This window comes from Siphateles boraxobius, unplaced genomic scaffold (assembly GCF_051911475.1).
Source record: "Siphateles boraxobius isolate OS27281-9 unplaced genomic scaffold, OSU_SipBor_1 65, whole genome shotgun sequence".
Lineage (NCBI taxonomy): Eukaryota > Metazoa > Chordata > Actinopteri > Cypriniformes > Leuciscidae > Siphateles > Siphateles boraxobius.
In genome coordinates, this window is record NW_027509192.1 from 9,016,332 (window position 1) to 9,041,052 (window position 24,721).

The 24,721-nt window shown below is 37.4% G+C and overlaps 1 protein-coding gene across 5 annotated transcripts in view; it reads right to left on the reverse strand.

The window, feature by feature from the left end:
* LOC143720835 (solute carrier family 23 member 2) overlaps positions 1-24,721 on the reverse strand; it is a 51,929-nt gene that overhangs the window by 16,832 nt on the left and 10,376 nt on the right. For 2 of the 5 annotated variants that reach the window (XM_077210705.1, XM_077210708.1), the window contains exons 2-8: positions 16,355-16,510; positions 13,560-13,717; positions 10,902-11,073; positions 8,993-9,174; positions 7,771-7,888; positions 5,799-5,955; positions 2,334-2,587 (exon numbers count right to left, since the gene is read on the reverse strand). In XM_077210705.1, the coding sequence (XP_077066820.1) occupies positions 2,334-2,587; positions 5,799-5,955; positions 7,771-7,888; positions 8,993-9,174; positions 10,902-11,073; positions 13,560-13,717; positions 16,355-16,510 (1,197 nt within the window). Of the gene's footprint in view, positions 1-2,333; positions 2,588-5,798; positions 5,956-7,770; positions 7,889-8,992; positions 9,175-10,901; positions 11,074-13,559; positions 13,718-16,354; positions 16,511-18,943; positions 19,295-24,721 lie in introns of those variants that run through there. The other 3 variants (XM_077210706.1, XM_077210707.1, XM_077210709.1) reach the window with 3 other exon arrangements.

The following is a 24,721-nucleotide window of genomic DNA, read 5'->3' on the forward strand; positions in this document are numbered from 1 at the left end:
GCTCACGCAGTTCAATACTGACTGTACGCGCTGTCATGTTGATCGAGTCCAACTCCATACCGAGAAAAGAGATCCTCTGCCCGGGGGTGAGTTTGCTCTTTTCCCAGTTGACCCAAAGCCCTAGGTGGCTGAGGTGACTAAGCACCATGTCCCTGTGTTCGCACAACTGCTCTCTCGACTGGGCTGCGATAGACATCTGGTCATCAGGTGGAGCTCCAAAGGACATGGCTGGTCGTCCATGAGAAGGATTGTGTGGCATGAGGGACCAACGGAGTAAGCCTCGGCGGGCAAGCCCTCACGGTAATCCTCAGCTGACCCTGACCATGCACAGAAGTAGGTCTATTCTGAGGTCCAGAATAGATGCTAGATCGGGGCATAGGCGAGGGGACTGCACCTCCCTTGAGGTAAGCGAGTCTCGATCTCAGCGCTGTCATAGTCATATTCCCAGAATGGGAACATGAACTAATCACAAAAGCTAATGAGTGTGTGCGCCCGCTTCCTGTTTATACCCATGCTGCGGGGCGGGGCGCGTGACACTTCTCACGCATGCCAACGTTCATTGGCTCGTTCTGTAGACACTCGAGGTTGATAGGGCTCCCTGAAGTGATCCCAATTACATCGTCATGTCGAACGTGAGCGACTGAAAGGGAACCACAAATAATCAATGATGCTCGGGAAGTCAACACTAAATATTAAGCACCAAAACAACTTGAAATTCTGATCAGGATAATTTCTGTAAATTAGTTCTCGATTTTGTGGGGTTGGGGATTATATGTATATCTGTGTAATGCATATTCTTTTATTGAATTAAATTTGTTTATTTACTGCACTAACTTCTCTTTAAAAAGTGAAACATTAATATTTTAGTTATTTTATGTTCTGGAATATGTGTAAATATCAGTAATGACAAGTTATGAAAAGCTTATTCACCACCAAAAAAAAACCAAACGTTTTTTTAATGCACATGCAGATTGTCCAAGATGTATGTAAACTTAAGAGAAGAAATGTATGTAAATATTTGTTACGTGAAAAAACATGCAGCATGGCCTCATGCAGTTTTTCTGGTGATACTATTATTAAGAACATATACAAATGGCAATATTAATATTAAGAAGACTTCAAACTTCATCTGAAATTAGTTTAATTTTGATGTAGGCCTACATAAAGTTTTGTTATAGCATGTCATTCTCACATTTTTTATTCTCAAATATAGTGTACTTTACTATATATATATCCAACTTTATCCGCATACATACAGCATACCCACGTAAAGCGATATTTACTATATAGCAAGTCTCAACTGCATGGTTGTTTATATAGAGCTGTGAGATAATAGTTTACATTATGATATGATATACAGTGATGTGAATTAGTTAGGACACCCATGCTAAAGTTGCCTAAAAAGAGGAATAAAAAATCATCTTTTGGAAATTGATCTTAATGCTTTAATTAAAAAAATGAGGATAAATCCAACCTTTAAAGACACCAATTTTCTTTGTGAATGAATAATGTATCATAAATAAATAAATGTTCTTCCTTAAAATCTCTAGGTATGATGAAGGGAATGTGATGATGTGGGGATATTTTAATTCCAAAGGCCATGGGACCTTTATCAGGATGCATATTATCCTGGATCCATGAAATAACTGGCCTTTAAAAATACAAATCTGCCTGGCTCTATGGGAATTTAACATAGGGGTGTCCTGACTTATGCACCCTGTATTTTAAGGAAGAACATTTATTTATTTATGATACATTATTCATTCACAAAGAAAATTGGTGTCCTTAAAGATTGGGTTTTTTCTCATTTTTCTAATTAAGGCATTAAGATCAATTTCCAAAAGATTATTTTTTATTCCTCTTTTTAGGCAACTTTAGCATGGGTGTCCTAACTTATTCACATCACTGTAAAGTGTAATCCAAATTTATTCTCATACATACAGTACACTCGCATAAAGTGATCTATAGAATATAGCAAATCTGCTTGATTGTTTATATTTTCACAAAATCTTTATTATAAGTTCACCCAGCTCTAATCTGTTAAATTTGTGTATAAAGCATGAAGATATTAAAATTGTATAAACAATAACATAATGATTTTCTGTAAAGCTGCTTCGACATAATGTGTATTGTGAAAAGCGCCATATAAAATAAAATCGAGTATGGATTACTAATGTGTGATTTCAGGAAGCCAAGTCAATGTTTTAGTTGAATAGTAATATAAAAGTGTTGAAATATAATGAATAACTTGCTTTGGTGTTGGTGGCCACAACAATAAAGATAGTTATAGTTATTATTATTATTGTTGTTGTCAATAAACAGAGAAATCCTACCCTTGTAATTCCTAGAGCGGCAATATTCTGACTGTAGGAGGTGGTTCCATTACCACTACCCCACAGGGCAGCCAAGATGCAGCCCACGCCTTCCACTGCAATGCCGCGGTTAATAGCATGCGTGGGAGGTGGAGGCGCACCAGAGAGACGGGCGCATGCATAATAGTCTCCAATGGACTCCATTGTTGAGGCCAGCACTCCAGCCATCATGCCCAGTACAGACGACACGCTCACAGTGGGTAAACCCCACTGTCCTGTAAAAGAGTTAATAGATGAGGAAATGCTCGTTACAGACAGTAAGAAGTTCCTTAATATAATTTATGATGCAAAAAAAAAAAAAAAAAAAAGGAATATGTAAGGGAGAGTTTTACATTGGCATGTTGAGAGTAAAACATATTTATAGTATGGGTGGAAACATAAAAAGATTATGATGTTACTAGGAAAACCATTTCTTCTAACTGTTTAAGCTGAAGAAAACTTAACCAAAAGAAAACTTTGGGTTGTTTGTTGTTTTTTCATTTTGTCTATTGACACAAGGAAGCAAAATTTGAATAGTTTGTTATGGCGACAGGAAGGTATGTTTGCTTTGACTCCTACTCAAATTTGTATAAGATTTTCAGCCAAGTAAATACTCAAAATTCCATTTTAATCAGACTTTCTGAGTAATACGTAAGCAAAGTTTCTCAATGACTTAACTCAATGGATTTAGGCATGCAGACATGGTTAAGACGATCTGCTGAAGTTCAGCTTCAAAATGGGAGAAAAGGTGATTTAAGTGACTATGAACGTGGCATGGTTGTTGGTGACAGATGGTCTGGTCTGAGTATTTCTGAAACTGCTGATCTATCTCCTGGGATTTTCACACACAACCATCTCTAGGGTTTACAGAGAATGGGTTCAGGTCAGAGGAGAATGGCCAGATAGAAAGGCAACAGTTACTCAAATAATCCCTTACAGGTGTAACAAGGGATTATTGGTGTGCAAACAAACATTTCTAAACGCAAAACACGTTGAACTATGAAGCAGATGGGCTACAGCAGCAGAAGACACACCGGGTGACACTCCAGTCAGCTAAGAACAGGAAACTGAGTTAACAATTTGCACAGGCTCACCAAAATTGGACAATAGAAGATTGGAAAACCGTTGCCTGGTCTGAGGAGTCTCGATTTCTGCTGTGACATTCAGATGGTAGGGTCAGAATTAGGTGTAAACACACTTTGAATTTGGTACACTTTGGACCCCTTAGTACCAACTGAGCATCACTTAAACACCACAGCCTACCTGAGTATTGCTGACCATGTCCATCCCTTCATGACTGCAGTGTGCCCATCTTCTGATGCATAATTCCAGCAGTATAATGTACCATATCACAAAGCTCTCTCTCTCTCTCTCTCTCTCTCTCTCTCTCTCTCTCTCTCTCTCTCTCTCTCTCTCTCTCTCTCTCTCTCTCTCTCTCTCTCTCTCTCTCTCTCTCTCTCTCTCTCTCTCTCTCTCTCTCTCTCTCTCTCTCTCTATATATATATATATATATATATATATATATATACATACATACAGCTATTTATAAAGAAAAAAGGATAATACACACAGTAGTACAATATACACAGTAGAAACACACTTTGGTAAAAAATACACACAGTAATATGAGGCCCATATTTAGTTATTCTTGTATATCAGCCCGGAGCACATGCATGTCTCAAGGGATTTAAGCGGGTCAAACGAAATGACTGATTGTCCTCACTAACATTCAGACACTGATGGGGTCAAACCTGTATAAGCTATTTGATGTTTAAAATACCACATTCCCGAACATGTAAGCCCCTGGGTGATACAACTAATAGGCTTTATCTAACGATGGAAACCTTAAAGCTGTTTCAAATACATATATGTGCTAGCTGATTCATAGCAGAGGACCAATTGGTGTTAAATGCATTTCTTAATACAACAGAACGGCTGAAAAGACCTGAGTAGGTAGCACGCTGAAATGGGCAAGGGCTCAAAAGCCTGACTGTCATAGACAATAATACACCACACCTTTATGAGTGACAATTGACCCTAGCAAAGAAAACTATGGTTCCTGGTGACTGACAATTCCTAAATGTTCTTCAGGATGAATTAGAGAAGCCCCATTCATTAATTTTCACCAATGCCCTCAGAACATATGTATCTCTCATCCCTGGATTCTGAAAGAAACACTACCATTCAAGATAGCTCTTTCTTTTTTAACATACATGTCTTAAAAACAGCTGGCAAACAGCAATTTGGAACCAGCTTTGACAGTACTGTTGAAATAACGTTCATGTTCATTGACTATGAAAATCAACTTTCATATATTATTTAGAACCATCAGATGGTTGACAAAATGTTTGTTTAATTGAGTTCCAGGGAAACCAAGTATCTTTGCATCAAACCATTCATTGACTTTTTGCTATCATGAATTGGTATTTTAATTCATGACCAGATTAATTTGATCATTTCTTCTGGAATTTTCACAGCTAAGCAAGAGAAAACAAATCTGGGTGTTTTTTGTTTGGCCCTGTGAACTTTTAGGAAATAAATCCTATTAAAACACAACCTTTTCTGAAATGTAATTTCCACCACATCCCAAATTATGTTTTTGTCTGCAGCATTATTTATGGAAAAGACATTCTAAACATTTTTGTAAAATTGTATTTTGTAAAATTACTTTCATTGTCCTTAGTCATCTAAAGCATGTTTTTCATTGGCATGAAAAAATTATAAAATTATATTGTGTAAAATTTAATATAAAAAAAATGTTTACATGATCAAACTTAAAAAATCTTTTATTTATACATATTTTGTATATATACATAGATATATACATATATATACCGTTACACCCCTAATATATATATATATATATATATATATATATATATATATATGTTAGAGGTGTAACGGTACATGTATTCGTCCCGAACTGTCACGGTACTGACATCATGGATCGGTGCATGCAGTCAGATGATGAATACAGTGTCACAGGCGATCCACACTCCAATCCAGAATGGGGTGTGCGCAGTAATGCAACACTGTTTGCGGACCACCACAACACGAAAAATAGCAGAAGAGGAGACGATCTATGCAACCCAACCCAAAACAAGGGCTGTGCTCGAAATCGCACCTATACCCTCATTCACTATTCTCTACGTTACTCCACTAATATAGTCCACTTAAAGGAGTGAATGAGAAGGGCTGCTGCTTTTGCATAGTTTGTGCTTGCAGTTTAATAATTATTTGAATCTCGCAAAACTGGCAGCTCCAGTAGTAATGATAAGACTTATCTTGAACTCTGTCATGGAAACTACCATGTATAAACCTTAATTAATTTAATAATCAAATAAAAAGGAATTTATACCTGTACGATATTACGCTTTTTTAAAAAACTGCAGGGTTGCAAATAAAAGCCCATGTTATTTGCAGTATAGCTGTTTGATGGTGGCTCACCTGGATAAGGCACATAAAACCATGCAGCACTTTTTACTGCATTGAGATTGATGTCAGTTCGGGCCATGTATCCGTACTCATGAGGGGATGAGGGCAGGGCATTGAAATATGTCAGCAGAAAGCACACCAGCCAGGCTCCACACATCCCAAATAAAGCCTGTACATTAAATACAACATACATAAACATATGGCATTCTACGTCTCCTTGTCATGGACTTCACAAAGTACACTTTTTATTGTTTTTGAACCTTTAAAGGCTGGATTTATTAGCTCACTCATGTCAATTAATGTCAGGCTAGTAATGCTAGGAATCTTTTTGTAATCCGTATTTGTAGCATGTAAAATGTGACAAGGGAAGCATGAGCCCTGGGGTATTTCTTGATTTTAGTTCTAGGAACTCCTTTTAGAGGAACTAATTTAACTCCTACTTCAGAGTAGAGTCTAATGGTGCATTCAAGTTCTCCCGGGAAGTTCGTACTTAAGAGGTGGGAGGTCGTGTTTATGACGGCATGTGCGTTCAAGTCAATTTCGTTGGAGTAAGATGGCAGGGTACTTTCTCTTAATTAATTACACAAAAATAGTTTCTTAAACTCTAGTTCTAGAAAATGAAGAACAAAAAAATGTGTGCTTTGGTTTTTTTATGTTTTTAATTAATTTATGATGCCACTGCAAACTTTATCGTTACATATTACATTGTAATATTTTAATGCCATCATATTATGTGCAGGCAATTAGCTTACTTCGCTGTAAATAGAAACAATATCACGGCAGAATAGCACAAAACTTAAAGGTAGTTAGCAATGTTTCTCAGTGACATGCCCCCAACTTGTAAAGATCGGGGCTTAAAGAAAATCCAGAGCTTCCCACTCGTATTTATGACATTGTGGTGACGTTCATGTGCGCTCAACTCGTAAATAAGATCTTTACGAGATGACTTGAACGCACCACAAACCAGCACTATAGGAACTACCAGTGACGCTTGTGTACGCTGATTGGCCAAACGCACGCGAAACACCGACACCTGCCATTTTAAAAAAAGCAGTGTAAACACACAGACTATAGCCTATATGGAACATGGAAAACAGTGATAGATGGGCCTATTAATCTTTACGCGTTCCATCTGGCGGTGTGACTGAAAATCTGCACTATTTCTAGGTCACTAATTTAATTGAAGGATTCAAAAACGTGGTTCACCAGGCACAAACCTGTGGAGTTCATGCCAGTTTGGCACTAAAGCAAAATGAGGACATACCCAATATTAAAGGACAATTCCAGCCAAAAATTAACCTAGGGCTAAATAACACATGGGTACCGAGTCGACCGTTCTTTGGGATGCGTTTTCATGATAATCGAATGTCGTGCTACGTGACCTGAACTGTGACTATCGACCATGATGTAGCACGGCGTTCGTGGTTCGACTAGTTTAGACTGTTTTCCAAAGATGGTTCCTGCTTGTATAAACGAAGTGTACCGTCTTTATAAAGTATCTTCTTATTAAACTGTCTGTACACTTACACTTAAGTTCTCAATGCTTCGGTTTGCAAGTAGAGACCCTAATTATGCTTCAGTGTTAGTGTGAGGCTATTTTGAGCCTTGTTAGTCGTATTAACTAGCGATTTTTATTCATACTTTTTCGATGCAACATACACTAGCGTTATAAACTAATCTGTGGTTAAACTAAAAATAACATTAAAACTGGGTACATTCGATTATCATGAAAATGCATCCCATAGAACGGTCGACTCGGTACCCATGTGTTATTTAGCCCTAGGTTAATTTTTGGCCGGAATTGTACTTTAAGAAATTAAAATTTTCACTCAAATTGTTATGCTATTATACATTTGTAATGACAATTTAAACAGCAATGCAGAAGCATTTTCTATAGTGGCCTCAGACCTTCGGATCCCATGGTAGCTATACCTACGTAATTATATTATACAGACATAATTATAATTATATAAAATACACTTACAGAAAAGAGTTTGAAGAGAGGGTACTGGAAGACTTTCCACTTCTTGTCCTTATAAGCAATGAGAGGAAGGTTAACTTTGCTCAAATACTGGGAGAATAGAAGAATCAGGCAAACAGTTCTGTAAAAAGATGACAAGATATCATCGTTAGAAAGATAGTAGCTCATGTGCACAGATCTGTACAATTTACAGATATTAAACATCTTTATCTTTGTTTCCGTATAAAATAACATCTTATAAAAACCATAATTATTCTTAAATTATTCTAGTTGTTTTAATCCATTACTTTTATCTGTTTTGTAGGTCCAGCAAAGCAAAATTAAATTCTTTCCAAGTATTTTCCACGTGTAAACCCTGATTGGACTGCTTTAAATGTAATCTTCACTTCAAGAACAAAATGTCAATAATGCATTGTTTTTAACTAAATCATAATTGTAATGTGCATACGATTCAGGTTTTTTACTCTAATTCAATTGGTTCACTTTAACAACAACGGTTACCATATGGTGTAGGTAAGGTTTAAGATTAAGACTAGTGAGGATCAGATTAAGGACCGGACGAGAATGAGGAAGAGGATTATGAATAAGGATTGGATTTAATTTGATACTGAATTAAAAATCCTCATAAATAGCATCTGCTTTGATTTTTTTTTAAAGTAGCTGACAACAGACAGCAAAAACACACAAAAAATCAACACGTTAATTGTTCAAACAAACAAACAAAACAAAACAAACAAACAAACAAACAAACAAACAAACAAACAAACAAACAAACAAACAAACAGGCATCTTTTGTCTTGTACACTAATTAATGTTGCCAGGGCTTAATTAATATTTACAGGGCTTAAGATGAGATGTTTACTATGTGACCTAATGGGTTTCACACACATAGCCTTAAACCTTTGTTTACTCTGAGGCACCTGGACAGGTGAGGGGGGCAAAACTCAAACCGATGGCAGGATTAATGTATTCTCTTAGGGATGCTTGGGGATGAGTAATGAACAGCGTTTTTTTCATCAAAGGATCTGAGTGATGTTTTATCATTTAAATGAAAACACTGAAGAGGGTTGATTTGTACAGATAAATACTGAACCCTGAGGGTGTTTTGTTTTTAAAGGGGCCTTGCATTCTTGCATTGTGAGAGCCACACGAAAGCCATACACAATTAGAAATACAGATGAGTGACTCGGCTCTCGAAGTTACACATAGTTCTGCGGTAACTCACAGAGCAGCAATTCCCCAGTGAGCCCCTGACTTCTGTCCAGCCTGGATGAAGAGCGACAGTCCGATGAGGTTGATGGTGGGAGCAATGGCCAGCGGCCCGATGAACCTCAGCACCAGTCCCACGAGACCCGACAGGCCCAGGACAAGCTGAAGCATTGAGGCCACTAGAATAGCACCCTGGATCTACGGAATGTGAAAAAATGGTCAGAATGTTCTGAGAAAATATATGAAAATTTAAAATATTTATTCATGAAACAAGGTACGTTCATTGAGGTTTGGTTTTCCCTATCTGTGTCCCTAGTTAGTTTCTTTGGTTGTTAATTAGCTATGAACATGTACTTTTTTACCTTGATTTCTCTGTCTTTAATTTAAGTATTTAATTCCTTAGTGGCCTGTGTTTCGCGTCATTAACGTTTTGTTGTGAGTTATACCCTGGTTATCTCCTGCACTTTCAATTTATTCTATTAAAATATGTTTTGCATTCAATAAATTCTTACATGCATCACCAACTGGTTGTTCTTCACCTCACAATAAATATGAATGAGAGTGTCTTGGGTGACCAGTACGACATCTTATATATACGACCAGGTCATTTCTATTTTCAAAATAATAAAAATAATTAAATCCTTGATTTAGTACTGGGCTCACCTCATATAGGTTGTTATATGCATTCATTCCATTCCATTCTCCATTTATATGTAAATGTACAGATTTGAATTACCCTATACAACTGAATAACTTTAAAGCCTCCCAATAATTTACAAAGAACATCAATATATTTTTGCAATACTTAAGACTAACCTTTAAAGCTTAAAAATGCCTTTGATTGAAAATATCTGGTCATTCAGATATTAAATATTATAGTTTTTCCTTTTGTTCCTCCTTAAGAAAAAAACTGCTCTTCACATCTGAGACTTTACAAGGTAAAATTATCAACACTTATTTTAAATGAGCAGACAATAGTTCAACATGATCTCATTAGTATTCATAAGTACAGGTCAGGTATAAGAACATCCTTACATTTTTGTGCATTACTGATAATTACAATTTACATGACAGCTTTTAAATCAAACCTTTTTACATTTGAAAATCTTTAGATGTCACGTGTCAGCAGTGTTGGGGAAAGTTCCTTTTAAAAGTAATGCATTACAATATTGCGTTACTCCCCCAAAAAGTAACTAAGTACGTTACTTAGTTACTTTTTATGGAAAGTAATGCGTTACATTACTTTTGCGTTACTTTTTCTCACCTGTGTTTAGTTTATCATCATCATCATCTATGTCACCTGTGTTCTGTTAATCAGTGTTCAACAGTGTTTGTATCTAGTTTCATTCTATTCAGTCAGTCTTTGTCTGATCTCCATTGTAGTAAGTGTGTGAACCTTCTGCCTGTCTTCGATGTACCTTTATGATATATATTGTGAGTAAAAGTTTGTATTGGAACTTATTTTCCCTCTGCACCACACCGTGACATTAGAGGCGTGCAAATTTTTATCAATACTTTTTATGAATTGTATTGCAATCAAACTGGTATAATATTTAATTTAACGTATACACAACGGTTTTACTCTACTGCGTATACATATCAACAATGTTTTCCAATATTTCTTTCTTGTGGAGCTTTTGCGATTCAAAATGTCTTTAAAAGTTCAATGAGAGTACCACTTCGAGGATTGAATTCGCTCATAAAGCTTCCAACGATTTCAGTTTGGATGAGGTTTCGTAATGATTTGCGAGTCTCCAAAACTCACTAAAATGTATGTGCTCACTTTCCACATAGTTCATCTGTCATTATTTATTTTGCTCTTGACACACATTTCCTTTTGACACATGACTCAAAGCTAAGAACAGACATGCTGGTTTCAAATTATGCAATTAGGTTCAGGTTTGAAATAATATTTCCTACAGTACCTCACGGATGCGGACCATCCACACCTCATCGCCATCCACGAGGATGGCTGCAGAATCTGTGGTGTTCGGTTGAGCGGTGGCACTCATGTCTGGGCATCTCCATTTGGGGAGGGCGAGGATAGCCAAGGTCGGAGTAATGAAGGTGAACGTCCCCCCTTGGAGGATTGGCAACCTGCGAAGTCAAAGAATGTTTATTTTGCTCTGAGGCTATCTTATAGTTTGTCAGTTACATCATAAAAACATTGTCAGGAGTCATACAAAACAGTGATATTCCTTTCACTGAATTATGGAGTACATAAAAATCATTAAATGCAAAGGTCCCGGCAGAAAAGAGGAGAGCCGGACTGATTTGAATGTACTTATATTGAATTTCTGTCATTATATATTTGCACTCATTTCATTCCAAACTTCTTTCTACTGTTGAACATCACTACAGATATTTATTTCAGTCAGTGTTCAATGTTGTTGATTTTCATTGTATGGACAAAATCAGTACTCATATTTTTTTTGTACTAATATGACTTAACTCTTTCCCCGCCATTGACAGAATTTTCTGGCAATCCATGTTTTCACGGTTATGCGTTAGGGGGCACTATTACACATCTTTTGATATAGTATAGTATTTCTGGATCAAAACACAGGAGGAGAAGCAGAAACAAGTGATCGAAGCATTGCTTATGCACATGTAAAATTACGCGGTGTTGATGGATGAGATCTACTGGATTATGTTTTGATCATCGTTCTGAATATAATTCGGATGTAGTCTGACAAAAACACGATATTCTCAGCTTTTTGTTCAAAATGTCACTTTTTTTAAATGAAATTTACCCACATTCAATTGTTGATTAAAAAAAATGCATGAAGCTAGAATAAAATGTTTTATTCACTGAAATATAAATAACCTTTTTTGTGTATTGCAAAGATTCCATGGATGTTAAAGAGATTGTTTACCGACAAATTCAAATTTTGATGAAATCTGAGAGTTTTCTGTCCCTCCATTGGCAGCTACCACTTTGATGCTTCAAAAAGTTCACAAAGAGATCGTAAAACTAATCCATAAAAATTCAGCAGTTTTGTCCAAATTTTCTGAAGAGACTTGATCGCTTTATATGTGGAACAGATTGAATTTAGGCTTTTATTCACATATAAACATAAACATTGATCAGCGAACATAAACAGAAGTTCAAACGAACTTGCTTGACGAGCGAGAACAAACCTCTTGTGGAAGCTCAAACATCCTGCGTAACACGAGAATGAACCTCATTGGTTCTTGTGGACCTCAAACGGGATGCATAACACATGAGAACGAACCTCATTGGTTCTTGAGGAAGCTCAAACGTGATGCGTGACACGAGAATGAACCTTACTGGTTCTTGAGGAAGCTCAAACGTGATGCGTGACACGAGAATAAACCTAATTGGTTCTTGCATGTCAAGTGAACATGCTTGAGCTTCCATTTACCACAACTGATGTGTGAGTTGATATGTAGGGCTGGGCAAATATGGGCAGAACTCCTAACTGCCCTAGTACTTAAAAAAGGCTTTTAAACGTATACGGTATATGTGAATTAAAGGTGTATGCTAATGCCTATCAAGTGCAAGGGATTTCATCAATATGCTGATTGAGGACTGTTGGGATACTCCAGGCACAGGATGGTTCTGTCGGGGAGACGGAGTCATTTGCACCTTAACGACACGTCTGTACCATTTGCTTCACAGGACATATGCTTTCAACTACATACTGTTTATTTACTAGTGTGTTCTAATATGTAACTATGTCATGTTTGATCTCATCTGACAGCTTATAAACTGAAATTATCGGTTAAACATGCATTGAGGAGAATATATTAATGTTCTTCTCCCCCAATTGATCACCACCAATTTGCCTCATCTTTTGGTTTCCTGTTGGTCGGTTTCGGTGTTGGTATTCCACTCATGTTTAACAATGCTTTGCTCAGGGTATAAGAATGAAAGGTTGTTGACCCGTCACTCCCGCACACCTGTGCATAACCTCATACTACAAGAAAGGCTTTTACGGCCTCATCAGTGCATTATTTGTTACAACTAAGTTTTCTATACAGTATGTTGTTCCATTCTACTGTCTGTATGTTTAAACATGTAACTTAATGAATAACTTTGCCTGATTTAAAGGCTTTGATTATGATTATGTTGAAAGCTAAAGTGATTATAACTTTTGTTATCTAAACGTTCAGGTTAAATCCTACGTTTTCCTATCAGTTCTAAGAAAAACCTTTACCTTTAAAGAATAAGAGGTAAAAGAATAATAACAACCTTAATAGAGTCAGATTAATTATATAAATACTTGAATTATACAAGTCATCCTTCAACTGCCTTTTGTTCCGATTATTGCTTAAAAATAGCAGCGTAAGCTTCCAGCCTAACAGATGAATGAATGTTTATTTGTGAAAAAACCTGTTCATCATATAAAGACACTACAGACACTGGAGTAAACCGCTTGATTCATATGGATACGTTTTACGATCTTTTTATGGGTTTGGCGCGGCATAAGGGTGAGTAAATGATGACAGAACTTTAAATCTTTATGGAACCTTTAATATCCATGAAATTTTTAAGAGTGAAGGCATTTTTTAAGGCAGTGTATATAACTTCAGATATTTAGGAATGTTAATCCCCATACCTGGTCCCGAAGGTGGTCTGTAGCAAGGTGCACAGACCCGAGACGAAAAAGATGGTAGAGATGAGTTGACTTTTGGCAGAGTTGTTCTCTTTGATGCACAACGGCTCAGCCAGGATAAGAGGAATTGCCAGGATGCCACCAAATGCCAGTATGTAATGCTGTGTGACGCAAGAAATGGGTATGAAAAGCTACCATGGATGACACCGGGCTTAGGTTCATTGCAAACAACTTGTTATGCGGGAAGAGACACAATCGAAGACAGATGATCACAAAAAATGTAGCAAATCTTAAATCCGGCCTGACTAAGCAAGAGAGACGTGCGAATAATGGAAGACAGATGTTGGCCTATCTGTTGTGAATTGATAGCACCTCTTTACTCTCACCAGTAAGCTTCATAAATTTGTCAGGCTCACAAAAAAGTTAAACTTGCCACTATGCTCAGCAGCTTTGACAGGAGATTACGGTGCGGGTACGGAGATGGTGCACGGGAGACTATTTACACAGCAGGAGAGGTATGGAAATTAGAAGTTTTGAAGTTTTGATACTTTATGTTATACACACTTAAATTCCTGTTGTTTTATTGTTTTTCGGCTGTTCTAGTCTATGCTTATCACAAAATTTCATAACCCTAGAGGGATGTGCATTAGCGTAAAAACACCGGTAATGAAAGCAGAAACGGCTGGGGGCTCCAAGGGTGTCAGCGCTGACATGAAATACCAGGTCTCTCCCTGCCTTTTCCTCCCCTCCATGACACCGGAGAGATGAAAGTGAGCATGCTGGATGAGTGAGACTTCTTCTTTGTACTCATCTTTACGCTCAGCACATCATCTTACCTCACATGTCAATGTAAGTCCCTTGTGTACCTTGCTGCCCTTTATCTCCCCCCACCCAGTTGCCTTTGATCTCCATGTGTCATCAGGACGAGTAAGTGGAATGCTTTGGCTCATATTCCCCTCACCTTAAACATCAGATGCATATAAAAAGGAATAACACAGTCAAGAGTGACAGTGAAGCCTTAAGGCGCTTAGGCTGACGATGATGATAAGCGCCGTTAAAGCAACCGAAAGTAATTCGTTTTTAATGAGAATTGCCGATTTGAAATTAAAAAGACTATTTACAAAATGTAAACTCTGAACTCCTGTTCACACCAAGAATGATAACCACACATTTTTTTTAACTGCTGCTGTTCGGCAAAATTTCGCTGGCAAAATCCAGGCATTTCATTAGGAATCGGCACAATCTGGAGTTTTGTGTGGCGGTGAAAAAGTTCAATACGCAGATTTTGCTTGTTGTCAAGTTGGTTGCACAAATTCGCTGCTTTGATCAACAAAAGCTGCTTGGTGTTAAACTAATTTCTGTGTGACCCAGACTATTGACAATAGATAATTGATAAATGTTTTGCTAATGTGACCGTACCTTAAGAAATTTACCAACTGCCAAACAAATGCCAACAATATGTATAGCAGCACAGAGGAAAGATATAATTTGACGCTCAAATAAAAAATAAATAAAAATAAAAAATCCATTATTATAATTAGCATTATAGTTGTTGTAATAGCTTTTGTTCTTGGCTGGAATGAACCTTAAAGCGATAGTCACACAAAAATTTTAATTCATCATCTGTCATAATTTTCTCATCTCGTGTCATTCCAAACCTGTATGACTTTCTTCTGCAGAACACAAAAGAAGATATTTTGAAGAATATTGGTAAACAAACAGTTTAGAATACCATTAACATCTTGTAAAATATTTTCATGAACTATCCATTTAAGCTATGTAAGCAAAATGCAAAGGGTAACTGAAATACCCCAAAAGATTCATACTAAAATCAAATCAAATATATATATATATATATATATATATATATATATGTTCCCAGCCCTAGCAAGCAACTAGAAAGTAACAGTACAACAAATAATTTTAGAGTCAACAAGACTTTACACCGCGTCTAAACTGTGTGATGTGTGATGCAACAAAAAAATAAATTGAGAAATTGAACATTCCTATTTTAAGTACCTAAGCACTGCAAACTAGCTAGGTGACTAGCGGACTTGCAGTGCAGACTGGTACCATTCGCATACTATCCGTCATAAATAGTACTCAAAATTAAAATTAGTATGTCCCAAATCATAGCATGTTGCAGTGAGTATTTCAAAGTTACCCGGATGGTCTACTATTTTCGGTTAGAATACCGGTTAGTGAAGATCCATGCGCACTCAATAGCTAATATAGCCCACAACCTATTGGGCGTTAGACGAGGATTCGATTAGAACTACAAACACACAATTAAAAAATTAAAACTACAAACAGACCAGATATGCAAGATATGCGCAAACGACGATTAAGTAGAGAGGTTAAGATAAAGGGGTTTGAATGATTAAAAATCTGTATCTAACCTGACATAAAAAAGTTTATTCAATGTTATCCACATTATATTTAATCTGCAACAACATGATACGTAAAATAAGCAGATCTGTGAAATATGAGATGCGACCTTCAGTGCAACATTCCTAGGTATTAAGGAGTTACCCTTATCTTTAGTCACTCTGCTCATGCCCTTCAAGGCAACTCCACCATCCAGATGTTTACACACCTTTTTCTTGGCATGCAATGCATAGAACTCTACCCTAAAGCTCAGTTTAACCCTAAAAAGGCCATTAAAGGTCAGTTGTTTAAATCAGGAGAGACCTGTTCGCTTGAGAAGTGATGTGTTCAGAGATGTCTTTACGTGTGGTGGGGGTTAAGCCGCCTTTCTCGAAAGGCTAACTAGAGATCTGTTGCATGTTGTGTCTCACCTGGAAACCCAGAAGAATGCAGAGGTACCAGGGCGGGCGATCATTGATGGAGTAGATAAGGTTGCCATCGGGCCTGGGGTCCAGGCCCTCTTCCAAACTGTCAGCACGGGGTTCAGTGATAACGTTCTTCTCAGGGTCATTGCTGCCATCTGAAATCTGAAGGTAGTGGGGATTATTCCAGCACATTCAAGGAGACTCAGCATTGAGGTTAATTAGCAAGTGAGACTTCGCATGGGGTGGTATTGACATAGATTTAACTCATAAGCTTCATAAGCGATTACATTTGAATCTCGATTCAGTATTCATTAATTTGGATATATACATGGATATAGCCAAGTACATATATATTTCTCAAGAGAAACCACGCCGGATAATGGGATGGCAGCCGTATTGCGCCATCAGCCCATTTCGTGACACGGAGGATATGTAAAATCTGACAAAAGGCCTTGATATTATAGGTACTGCCCTAACAAAAGCCACATTTTTAGCAAATATTATGTCTAATAATTCATGTGCATCAATGTTCTCGTTTTCTTCATAGAAGATGGCAGAGACGCACAAAGGAAATAGGTTATAGTATACATAAACTGGAAATTTTAATTCATGAGAATAGTTTCTTGTGCGATCTCGAAAGTCTATATTTTGTATTTTTGCAAAGGTCCCTTTAGGGGCTTACAGTTTTGTAAATTATGGATAAGACTGGCCATCTTTATTTTCTTATTTAATTCTAATTTATATAATTGAATCAAATTAAATTCCAAAAATATTTTCAGTATTGAAAGAAAAAATATCTTGCCCAGCATTACAGTGTTGCCAAGTCTGCGGTTTTCCTGCGGAATTGGGCAACTTTCACAATGTTGCAGCAGGCTGTTTTTTTAGTCCACAGGCTGATTTGACAAGTGGATGTGAATATGATAGGTCAACATTATCCTGCTGACATTGTAATCAGCCTAAGACAGTGACGAGGAGGCACTGCCTCCTCTCATGTGACTTTTCACTAGTTTTTTGCAATAACCCCCTCAACTGAGGCAAAAGAGATACTACATCCCTCTGAATCTTTATCCACTAGTTTTATTTTACAAAATTCTTCTTCTTCTTAAATTATGTCATGCTAATTCTTTTGAGGAGGCTCTGTCTTCTGTGCCTCCTAGAAGAAAACACCACTGGTTCATTTTCAGAGGCATTATCAGACATTACCAGATAGACTACCAGACATTAATGTATTCCTGTCTCATCATCTATGTTATCTTCATAATTCTCCTTCCAAATACTTACTTTCTCGTGTGACTCATTCAAGTCAATGAGTTTCCCAATCACCCCTTTTCCTTTTGCCTCATGCTCATTGAAAAGTTCATTCAGATGAGCATGCATGCAGCCAAATAATGGGCCTTTTAAACAGTGTTTGTTCTGTGGTTGATCTGCAGTTAAGAAAAACCAGGCCAGAGGACCTCAAGGGGGATACACGATACAGCAAGCAAGTGACTTGATTTAACACGATTCGGTCCAGCGCATACATGTATGAATGATTTTAAGGAGTTTGCTCTTTTCTTTTCATAAGCTACATATCCTCAGGTCAATTTCAATACATAGCATTTCTTTTAAATGAAGGAATAATGATTCATCCGTGCGTGAACGAAAAAGTCATTATGAGAGTGTAGTAGTGAGATTGATGATATCTTAAAAAAAAGAAACTTCTGTCATCATTTACTCAGCTCATGTCGTTCCAAACCTGTCTGACTTTCTTTGTTCTGTGGTACACAAAAGAACATGTATGGCAAAATGACAGTGTCAGTCACCATTCTCTGTAACTGAATGGGGGAGAAAAGATGCAACAACAGTAAATGGTGACTGATGATGTCTAAATAACAATCTTTTTGTGTTTTCCATGGAAGACATATGGATTTAAAACAACAAAAGATGACAGATTAATTTTCAGCTTTGAGTGAACTAACAGACATACAGATGACAGACAGATAGATAGATAGATAGACTGACAGACAGACAGATAGATAGACTGACAGACAGACATAGATAGACTGACAGACTAACAGGTAGATAGACAGACAAACAGATGTACTGGCAGTCATTGAAACTGTAGCTAGCCAGTTAGTTAGCCAGTCAAACAGACAGATTAACAAATACACAGACTAGGCAAGCTAGGTAACCAGACAGAATGTCTGAACAATAAATAAAAATGAATAAGATAGCTAGCTAGCTAACCAGCCATTCAGACAGATTGATAGTTACTTTTTTAATATATTTTTTAATAGCTACATTCATCTCATACGCATGTCAGAATAATTTTACAGGAATGTATCAGCATGTCATTTCTGCAGACCATACATGTGATGAAAGTTCTTTGAAAGCACCTAACTCTGATAAGGAAATGTGTGCTACATAAACTTTGTGTTGACAGTTGTTTTAATGTGAAGATAAACTGGGATATATGACTTCATGGTTTACGAATTTACGACTATACTCAATCCCATCTGGTGAAAATACATAAGTTACCACTTCCCTTTTGGTTGAGGCCCAGGGGTTGAATTTGGCATGAACGCTATTAAACGAATTAACGTTACACATTTTTACCTGAGCAACGCCGCCTGAAGGCACTCGACTGACAAGGCTTTTCTCAATGGTATATACCTTTTGGTTCATATCGACACCGTGGGTGTTGAAAGCAATCACAAAACTCTCCAGTCTGCTAAGAATATTACCATTTTTGCGTAATGTGACTTACTGTATGTGGCATTTAAATCCACTCATCTCTTCGTTTCGTATAGTTACGCAATATGCTTCTGTTTCAAGCTCTGTTGTAGTTTATCACGTCTAATAACACATAAAATCCGCCATTACGGATATGGATACATATGTGTTAATGTTGTTCAAGAATTTGCATACAGTAAACACATTTTATCTGAGGTTTATCTAACCTCTGCATTCCATTCACGCATCGCTGCCGCCTCGTAGTGGTATTGGTGGGTATTTCATTCCCATTATAAGGCCTCTAGCACCGCTTACTGTCAAGTAGGCTACACAAATTCTGCCTTCACGTGCTATCGGAGACTTCCTATTCCCACTTCTGAAGTCGTGATTATGAGTTCATTGCATTCAATTTTGACTTGCGAGGGCGTTCATGTCCAATTTTTTAACTAGAAAACATAGGCGTTTTTACGATAATTCCAACATCACGTGAAGGCAGAATTAGTCTGGACAAATTGTAAGTTATATTTTTTATTCAATAGGCCTATAATATGCTATAATTTGGCGTATAAGTAACAGAATTCACAGAGCCTCCCAACCAGGCCGTGTTGTTATGCACTATTTTTGACTAATGCTTTTTAGGTTTGCAAATATGATTGTTCACAAGGGCGTAGGTTTGGTTTTGAGATTAATGGGGACATTCACAGAAGCTGAGGAATCAGGAAATTAATAGGATAATATTAAGATTTTTAGCCTATATTGACCGTACGTTAATGAATTCTGTAATGTTAGGTTAACTATTAAAGACAAGAAGGGAGTTTAACAGAGACTTAACTTTACTCCGTTCGTGCAATGCAACAGCGCCTTACGGTCTTGTTCCTTGCTTTTTGAAGAAGCCAAACACATATCTGCATCTGTCATAAAGGGATTGTTAGGGAATAGTTCACCCAAAAATGAAAATTCTGTCTCTCCCACAAGTTGTTTTAAACCCTTATGAATTTCCTTCCTCTACTGAACACAGAGGAAGCAATTTTGAAGAATGTTGGTAACCAGACAGTTGATGGACCCCTTGACTTCCATGGTAAAAAAAAATAAAAATACTATGGAAGTCAATGGGGCCCATCAACTGTCTAGTAACCAACATTCTTCAAAATAACTTATTTTGTGGTCAGCATAAGAAACTGGTTTGAAACAACATAATGGCGACAGAATTTTCATTTTTTAACCCGTTAACAGAAATTAACTTTTGGCATATTTGTTTCACATCATTAGGCCTACTGTACAGTTTGTCCTGTTGGACATGACACACAGCAACTTGTGCCATTGTTCTGAGCCATGTTTTCAGTGTCTTAAGAGCAATGACACTTATTTCAGCCTCAGCTGATGAGACTGGGATGACAAGGGTTTCAACTTGATCAAACAGACCTCTCATTTCAAGAGACCAAGCAATTTTGTGTTTTCATGTGGACTTTACATAGTCGTAATGATTTTATACTGTACAAATGTGTATTATATCCCCCCATACACCAACCCTATCACATAACTTTCTGCATTTTCAAAAAACGTCACTTAGTATGATTTATAAGCCGTTTTCAAAAAAAAAATCCCCACAATTTCGGAAATTGCCATCTTTGTAGGGACATTTTGTCTTAGTCCCTACAAAAATGGCAATATACGAAAATCTTGTCCTTGTGGGTATTTTCTTTCTTTTCTTTTTCGGAAAACGGCTTATTAGCTATAAATACTAAGTGATGTTTTTACTAAGTTTCAGTGCTCTTTGCGCGCGCACACACACACACACACTAACGATTATGTTTGCCATTTATCCCGCGATGTCATACATTATATTGTAAAAACTGAGCTATCCCCGAATCATTTGACGCGATTTGCCCCGTATGTTTGTGCACAGAACTGTAGATTACTCCCTAGTTTACAGCATCTAGGAGGTTTCCTTCGGAGGAGCTTCGCACAATCAAATGTAGCTACAGCCTCTCACAAACTAGATAGAAAACACAAAGTTTAGCGATGTGTGTTAAGCAGGCGGGACCTAGATCTATTAACCGTTTGTGTTCCAGGATTTGCGCATTTTTCTCAGAACGCTCTTGTAAGTGATTTTAATCTAAATTAGATGTTTCCTGGTTAAATAAAATAAGAATATAGCCTACGTAAAACCCACAAGACCCAACCAGGCAACAATGGCTATATATAAAAATATTTTAATTTTTGATCGAAATTATTGCTATGGACAAATCAGTGTCACTGGATATTGGTAGGGAGGGACACGTCCCTAGCGTCCGTACTAAATGATATGCCCTGGATTGTTGTATATAAGGTGAATTAAGGGTGATTGGGACATAAGGTCGAATGGGACAGTATAACTATACAGAGTTAATTTTTTCAACTAATGGGTGAAAATAAAACTTTTTTTGCTGAGCCCTAGCTGTAAGACCACATTGGCATAGGCTAATCCAAATTGGATGCGCCACTGGGGCATTCACTAAAGTACAGGGGTTTCAGTACCGCGAGGCACACGGGGCGTATCCGAGGGTGTGGCCATCTTTCCCCTTTCCAAAAAAAATATAATAATTTGCAGGTCAGCGCACATGGGCAGAGTATAATGCATTCTTCCCGCGCTCTTTTCAAATCAGAGACAGAATTAGTGGACGATCAAGAGGAATCTGCCAAACAATAAACAGCAAGGGTCAATCATCAAAGACAAACCAGCGAAATCGGTAACTTTTTTTTTTTTTTTTTACATTTTATTATGATCAAGCGGCAGGCGCTTTCGTAAAAGATGCGGTAGGATTTTAATGTAAGGAGTGTTTTCATGTGAGATAGGCTAACGTTACCTGTCCTAACTATACATGTACATCAGATACCTGTGTGTGTTTACAGGGGTTTCACACGAGTTACCTATGAAGGTAAATTAGTAGCAAAACTCGAGAGCACGTAGATGTGAATTTGAGAACTTGTACAATAAATATTCGTACTTGTACGCGAACATTTACACTCACAGCTCCGATGTGAAAACCTGTAAAATAAAAATCTGAACTTGAACGCTGAGATTTGCACTTGCAGACAATAGTCACAAACCTGTATTCGGAATTTGAAGCTGTAGACAAGTAGTCACAAATGTGTAAAATGCCATTCACAAAGATACAATGACAGACACAAACTTGTAATACAAATGTGCACTTCTTCTAACATTCAAATTCGCAGTACAGCCTCAAATTGGCACTTGCAACTTCTCAAATCTGACACTGCAAATTCAAATTTTGCGCCTTGACTTTTGCTACTCTTTTCGCGATATATTAGGTGCAAAACTGACTTGTGTAGTTGTGCACTTGCAACTCAGTGGCGGCGAGAGAGGATGAAGGGGGCGGGAGCGGGGGTGTTCAAAGGAGCCGTTTTATTGGTTGGCGCCTAGCCAATGAAATAGGACTTCTGTTATTCGTGAAGATGTCACGAAACCCGTTTTTGATGGACTGATATTAAAAGTAATAAATGAGATGATCAAACTCAGTTAACAACACCATACTAATTAAGCATAGCCTTGTAGGCTACAGAAAAGCCATTGAGCCCAGAATATGACGGAAGAAAGGAAATATGTGTTTAGTGCAAATAAACCTGCTGCCTGCAGTTTTATTAATAATAACAAATTGTGTTTTTTTTTTTTTTTAGTTTGGTCCATTAAGCCTCATGAAGTGTTTTCTTGGTTTTCTATGGGAGGGAATGAGTGCGTTGCGTTCATATTATGTGTAAATTACTTTTCTATGCTTTATTAGTAGGCATGGTGTTTCCTGAGTTTGGCCTTTTCATACCACTGTCTTAAATGCGTTGTGTTCATATTCTGTGTTGATCTGCTTTTCTGTACATAGTAGCCTATGCATTATTAGTATGGTGTTGTTTACTGAGTTTGATAATATCATTTATTTCTTTTAATATCAGTCTAATGCATTAAGCCATGCTAGCATTTCAGATCTTTATTTTTTTTAATGCAACAATAGGCCTAAATATACAAAGATTTGTACATGCACCTCACAACAACACCTTTAGCGTTTCAGATCATATTCAGATCGTCCCCGAGAAGCGGGTTTCGTGACATCATCACATATAACAGAAGTCCCATTTCATTGGCTAGGCGCCAACCAATAAAACGGCTCCTTTGAACACCCCCAATCCCGCCCCCCTTCCTCTCTCGCCACCACTGAGTTGCAAGTGCACAAGTCAGTTTTGCACCTAATACAGGGCAAGTCACGCATTTCAACCCGTTCACACGCTCACACGCCACACCTTGTATTTCTCACGCTGAGGAGTAAGGGAACTTGTCCCGCTATACAATTAATGGACGAGGCGCAGGCAAACGGAGGGAAGTTCTCTGCCGAGTTCATAGCATCTGTCTCGAGTTATACAGAGTTAAATGCTAGCTACCAGCCAATCAGAAATTAGAATTAGTTGTTTCCGGGTAAATTATGTGTTCCCGCTGCAAGCTCGTTCGTTACTAGACAACACGCGCACACACGGAGTGGAAGTTGAAAGAGCACGATCTGATGAATGCGGTTTGCGGACATCTTCATTTATTTTTTTTAGCATTTTGATTTTACGATTCCTGGACGATATCTCTTGCCTGTGATCAAAGACAGTGAGAGCTGATGTTGAGGAGTATAGCCAAATTCGTGCTAAATTATTTTTGATGCATTCAAAAACTCTCCAACTGCTTTTAAAGGGGTCATCGGATGCAAAATACACTTTTATATGGTATTTGCAAATATATGTGTCTTTGCAGTGTGTGGACACAATCACCATGCAATGAAAAAAATCCATTCACTTTTTTTTAATCCTCAAAAAGCCAAAAAGTTGTTGCTCATTATCATTTAAAGAGACATGCACCGAAACGGGTCACTGTGAACAGAGCTGTTTTTGAAGAGGTAAAAAGGGTGTTGTTTTACACAACCATTGAGAAATTTTAACCAAAGTATGTTACAAACTTTACATGAAGACCCAAAAGAATCATACCAACTTGTGGAAAATGGGCATCCGATGACCCCTGTAAAGGTGCCCGGTTTGGGTCTTGACATACATGCTCAGGGCAAGTTGTTATGACACAATGTTATGTACATTGAGCACTGATGTTCAGTTGGCTTGTTTGGGGTCAAATTTATTTTTATTTTTCAATAAATTTGTATTTTTAAATATAACTATTTATTTTATTTGGATGAATTTGTCTTTTTATCAGATTTAAAAATTGTTATAATTTCCATTTGTGCTGGTCAATTATGAACAATAGGCAAAATTGAACTGCTAGCAAAAATTGAAGCAAATTTGGTTGGGTCGAGGGACCGCTGCTGCAAATATTTGGGTGGCGCCTCCCCTAAATCTCACTCTAAACTTTTGATAAAACTTGAGAGCCCTGCTAATATATCGCGAAAAGAGTAGCAAAAGTCAAGGCGCGAAATTTGAAATTGCAGTAACAGATTTGAGAAGTTGCAAGTGCCTACTTGAGGTGGTACTGCAAGTGTGAATGTAAGAAGACGTGCAATTATGTTACAAGTTTATGTCTGTCATTGTATCTTTGTGAATGGCATTTTACACATTTTTGACTGCTTGTCTGCAGCTTCAAATTCAGAATACAGGTTTGTGACTATTGTCTGCGAGTGCAAATCT